Here is a 6,077-nt window from a genome sequence, read left to right on the forward strand (position 1 = left end):
TGAAGCTCCCCTTCAGGTTTGCCGAGAGTGGCGTCATAGCAACTCATGGTTTTAAACCACAAGACTACTCTCACGCGCCACATCTTATAGTGGATACCCTCAAACATAGGAGGTCTCATGGAAGCAGCAAAACCACTTGGGGTAAATTGCCTATAATAAGGTTTTTGGATTGTTGGAAATATGAGCAATTTACCAAATGATTTTATTATCGGAAATACTAGATAAAGCATGACTAATATAGTAGAGATAAAACAAATCATGCGTTCTGACAGAGAGAAGGTAAATAGATTCTGCATATATGAACCGTAGCCTAGGGTCGGTGTCCTCGCCAGCCATGTCGTTGAGGAGGTTGTCGACGTCGGGGAAGAAGTCGTAGGTGCGGTTTCACCCTCAGAGATTGGAACCGGTGGCGAGAGGAAGGAGAAATTCTGGTGCGTCTCTCTGAGAGGAGAGACCTCCCTTTTATAGGCGCAAGAGAAGGAGGCGAGAGGTTGCGCCGGGAGCTGAAACAAACAGACAGCAGCCCGCGGCGCGGCGCGAGGCGGAGGAGGAGCGTGCGTGGATGTCCCTCTTGTTCTCATGCTCATACAAGTGGGGAAAGAACCTCCCTTATAAGGAGGTCCAACTCCCACCAAATTAGCAATGTGGGACTAAACTTTAGTAGTATCCCTTGCTTTGCACAAATGTGCTAAGTGGGCCTCTAGGATTTATTAGGAATTTCTGAAATAGTTATTGGGCTGCCCCCAATATAGACTAAATTCCAGCATATTTGACATATGGGTGCTAATTATTTCTTTTATCATGGTTTATATTTTGAAATTAATCATGAAATTGCCTAATTTCCCAACATAGTCTAATGTGCCAACAATGCACTTCCATCGCTCATTTTTCTGATGAATATATATACTTACATTGGGTTGGAAGTTTATATATTCAATTATTTGAGAATTTAAGACCTAACTGAAGCCTCTCCCACAGTTCAGGTGCCTCACATGAGCTAGCTCTTTCCACCTCAACCATCACCATTTCCTCTAACAATCGACTAACCCTCACCAGGGCGATTATCTCCCTTTGGATCGCCTCAAACATGATCCCACCACACCCTACTTCTTCCTTCCTCCTCATGGCAAACCCCTCCTCGCGCCCAATCTCCTCAGCCTTATCCAGCACCAACCCAATGTCCACACCTTCTACAGCAAACCGAACCCGGTCCGGCAATGGCCCAAACAACCCGCTCAGATCGCATCCCGACGCCAACGCGATTATGTCGAACGCGTTCAGCTCCCTTACTTGCTCCATTTCCGCCTCCCATTTCATCACCTCCGGGCTAGGATCAGAGGAAGGAGCTCGGATGATGTCAAACGACGACGTCCCATCTTGTTGTACCCAAGGGTGCTCCATGATCTCACCTATATTGATGCGCGTGTCGGCGTCTGGGTCCAGCATCCGGCCGATGAGACTGCGCAGCTCCGGCGAGAACCACCTGGGGCACCGAAATCTGCCGGAGAAGATCTTGCGGTACATGCCCATGAGGTTGCCGTCGTTGAACGGCAGGTAGCCGGCCGTGAGCGAGAAGAGCGCCACGCCCGAGGACCACACGTCCACTCCGCCGGCGTCGTACCGCTTCTTGTACAGGATCTCCGGCGCGACGTAGGCCGGGGACCCGCAGCGCGTGGCCGCGAGCCCGTCGGCGCCGAGATGCCGGTCGGCGAGGACGCACAGCCCGAAGTCCGTGAGCTTCAGGTCGCCGTGCTCGTCCAGCAGCAGGTTCTCCGGCTTCACGTCGCGGTGGAACACCCCACGAGAGTGCACGTGCGCCAGCGCGGAGACGAGCTGGACGAACAGGCGGCGCGCCGTGGGCTCGTCGAAACGGCCCCGTTCGTCCATCGCGGACAGGAGGGTGCCGCCGCGGGCGAGCTCGAGCACGAGGTAGACGGTGGAGCGGGATGCCAGGACGTCCAGGAGGCGCATGACGTGCGGGTGGCCCTGCACGCGGCGGAGCGCGGCGAGCTCCCGCTCCACGGATCGGCGCGCCGCGGCGGCCTTCTCGGGAGAGCACGGGTGGTGCGGCTTCCGGACGGCCTTGACGGCGACGGAGACGCCGGTGCGGATGTCGCGCGCGCGGTAGACTTTGGACGATCCACCCCGGCCGAGCACGCGGCCAAGCTCGTACCGGCCCTGCAGGACCTTGGAGTAGCTCTCCGCAGCGGCCGGTGAATCTTCCGGCCCCATGGCCGGCGAGATGCCAAGTGCGTGCGCTTTGTTTGTCTTCTTTCTTTAGAGTTTGTTGCCTCTGGTTTTGTGCAGGTAGGAGGGACGACTCTGCTGCCCTTTTATACAAGAGCATGCAGTTTCGCTCGATTTCCTTTGTTTCGAGAAAAGGTTTTAGGATAAATGAAGAAAAAAGGTCCCTAAACTTTTCAGTAACTTTTTTGTGAATCGGATGTATATAGAGTTATAGACACGTTTTAGTATTATTCACTCATTTCGGTATGTATGCAGTGTAATTTGAAATATTTAAAACATCTTATATTTGTGAACGGAGGAAAAATAGTCTATTTGATCGCAATAAGGAATTTAGTTTGACTAGCAATATAGAGAAGTAACCCGCAAAAAAAAAGCAATATAGAGAAGTAACATAGTTCAATAACATTCAGATTCATACTGATGATCTAGAAAAAAATCATATTCAGACCAGTATAATTATATTAACTTTAACCAGTCTATTTTATAAAAGCAGCCAGAGTGTCACTTTGGAGACTATCTCAACATTCAAACCAGTATGATGAGAGGGTGCCTATAATGATTGGAGTTGGTTCGGTAATAAGCTAAACTAAAAGGCTGGAGGCAAGATCATTCCCTCAAAAGAAAAACGTTGGAAGTATGATCACGAGGAGCTCACCATTGAAATAAAAAGAACAGACTTCGCTATTACACTGAAGTTTGTGCAAGAAATTGGTGACACCCGATTTCAGGTCAGAGACGAACAGTACAAGTTTTGCTCAGATTTGGTTGGCTTTCAACCAAATTCAAACGAACATTAACTACAACTTCTTAGCTGAACTGACAACTAAAATGAACATTTTTTGTTGGTAATTTTCTTACTAGCTCCCTTCTCAAGTAGATGTCATTTTAGTTGACACTTATAGATTTATATAGAAAATGTTTTGTTGTGATTATACTTCTCCACACTTTCTTCTTCCAAAAAAGAAGGTAATGTTCATATTGAATTTTGAAGCAGCAAATAAAAGAGAAAATGACATAATATAAGAGAGCGTGAACCCTTTGAACAACTGGCATAAGTTCACTGCCGTATCAGCTTTCTGTGAACAGCTTTCCTTAAAGTACCGTCTAGAGTTCTACATCATGTGATGTTGACTTCTTATAACTTAACAACAAGACGACGGAGAAGAAGATTAGGACCACAGTTAATCTATTTGAGTGATTAGTTCATTGGAATCTAGACACGTTCTTCGCTATAGCTTTTGTTCAATGTTAGTGTGGTTTATTGGGTATTACCATGCCACGCATCACCTATCTTTTCAGACATGAATGAAGCCAAAGAACAACAACAGATAATAATCCCATACATGTTAAATGAATAGGTGGCCGGCCTATCTATTTGAATCAACTACTGTGTTTTATATGAATGATTGGTGAACAATAAGATCAATTTGCACCTTGTTTGATCTGTTGATGGCGATGGAAAAATTGTGAAGTATCATTATTGGTGTTTGGTCCACTAGGAGATTCCGTCGCAGATGCACAACAGCTGCTTGAAGTGACATCATGACAGCTAATATAACTTGGTTAAATAGCCTTAGTTGGACACATTAGCTTGTCACTACAAGAGTTTTTCAGAAAAAGAAAAACCTTCTGAACGCACGTGAAATATACTCTTGGCGCTCATGATCTGAGGTGACTTGTGTGGCTCAAATGAAATTTCTGTCTAACATATTTATTCTATAACTATATTATGAGGTATGTCAAATGATTAAATCAACTTTTTTTTTGGAAGTTCAGGTGGTAAATATAATTAAAATGGATCAGACATAGTACTTCTATTTTGCACTACTTCCACATTATGAGCCTTAGGCCATGTCTTAAACTCAAGCCGATGCTTGCAGTTGAAGAAAAGAAAAGAATATATGATTATATAGTTCACTTTACTAAGTCTTTTTAGTGGAACAATCACATTTTAAATTTCTTTCCATATACATGATTGGCACTCTTTTTTTAGTTGATAATAGGTACTCTTGAGGCGGAAGTTCCCTCCAATTATCTTAAAAGACATTCTGGAACAAGAGGAAACCCTTCCGATTTCTGTTATCAGGAACTAGCGGAGGTGGGCAATCCTTCCTGACAAGTGATAAGATATACAGTATATCATAAATCGGTCAGTACAATAATAACTTGTTGTTCTTATCATGACGGGTCTGGCCGTGTGGGGCATTGCTGACTATCATACAACCAGTTTGAAAGGACAGGTATGGCTGGAAAGCAAAGGAAGCAACATTAATTATTTGATGCGTGAAAAAGACTTCTGTCCATTTCCATCCAACCAAACATCAACATAATTGAGACAATTATTGGTGGTTTTTTGCAATTATATATTGTCAAATGGTGATACACATGTCGCCTTTTCAAAACTTTCTCGCTGGCCAAATCAAATTATATAACAAATAATTTGAGATATATTTATATAAAATGGCACGAGACTGCTTGTGAGCTCGTCTGCTCATATATTTTGTAATTTAGCAAATTGTTGTCATGAATCTGGTGACATAAGAGTAAGACCAGAAGTACGGATATTAATAAGCCTCTAGCTGAGCACTGACCAGTCTTATCATGGCAGTTTTAGAAGCTAGCATATATTGAAGCTATTTTTCGTGAGACGGGTGGTACGTCGATTTCGGAAGACTGTTTGGGTCTGGGGATTTAAGTCTTTGTCCGAACGTTTTTTTGGAGGAACACAAAACATTGAAGTTTCGTATCAAAATATTTTCTCAATCATCATATCACTAACACGTATGCTAGGATTAAATTTTTTTTCAGGCAATGTCTAGGATTAACTGGGTTGTCCTGCAGGTCATTTGCCGCCTGGCCTGTCCTTCTTGGGGCACCATTACCTGGTCCGCTGCTCCTTATGCGAGTTACATGCGGGCATAGGGATTGAAGACCCACATGACCCAGTCAAATGTGCGCAACCTTCAGCCTAAGTCTACGCTATCCATCCGTCACATCCTGCTCGCTCCCATTTCTTTTGTCCGACCATATCTCTGAGATGAAAGCTAAGAGGAGGCAACACTTTTTTTAGTAATAACAGAGGAGGCAACACTTGTGCAAGGGTGCGACACGTTCGTTGCAAGCCCATCCTAGTGCATGATCTGACCTGTCTATCATTTTGTGTCATGTTTATCTAACCCAAAAAATTACCCTCACCTAAAAATATCTAAAAATAATTTTCCCAAGATCATTTTTTTCTAGGAAAATGTGTTTAAAAGTGTATTTAATGACCAAATTATGCAAGTAAATCATTTGATTTTCCTAAGATAGCATGAAAAAAATGCTTGCAAAGAGATAATTAAATGCAAAATTTGATGTGCCTAATATGCATGTTTTATGTTCAAAATTAACATACTTATTCAAAAGCAGCTCCATAATTGCATCAAAATATAGACGGGTGCGGTAACGAACCCCTACCTGGTATAGTTTCTCTATACTTATGGGGCCAACATTGTGTGATCTGTATCACTCAGTAATATTGGGGTGAATCCCCTAAAAAGGGTAATATTGGGTTGACACATTTTAGGGTACATTTTACAAATGTTTTCTTTATAAAGGACAATATATCAACATCAAGGTGATATCGGTTACGCCTGGTCTCAGCAGATACAAAAATGTTAAGAGCAAACCAAGACATCGAGAATGCACACAATCACATTATTAGAAAAGCAAAGGGCATGACCCCGAAATATCATGATGCCGCTATCAACGGCCAGGCATAGGCGATGGGACAACCACACCTTGCATGACCATTGACAACACATAGACCGCTATAAAGGCGTGATGCCTTG

At 43.8% G+C, this 6,077-nt stretch overlaps 1 protein-coding gene across 1 annotated transcript; it reads right to left on the reverse strand.

Moving 5' to 3' along the window:
- Nucleotides 1-891: 891 nt before the first annotated feature.
- On the reverse strand, nt 892-2,237 carry LOC119352296 (CBL-interacting protein kinase 22-like). The gene has a single exon (XM_037618978.1). The coding sequence runs from the start codon at nt 2,230-2,232 to the stop codon at nt 934-936; it is 1,299 nt and encodes a 432-aa protein (XP_037474875.1). The 5' UTR covers nt 2,233-2,237; the 3' UTR covers nt 892-933.
- Nucleotides 2,238-6,077: the final 3,840 nt, after the last annotated feature.

Source organism: Triticum dicoccoides, chromosome 2A (genome assembly GCF_002162155.2).
Source record: "Triticum dicoccoides isolate Atlit2015 ecotype Zavitan chromosome 2A, WEW_v2.0, whole genome shotgun sequence".
Classification (NCBI taxonomy): Eukaryota; Viridiplantae; Streptophyta; class Magnoliopsida; order Poales; family Poaceae; genus Triticum; species Triticum dicoccoides.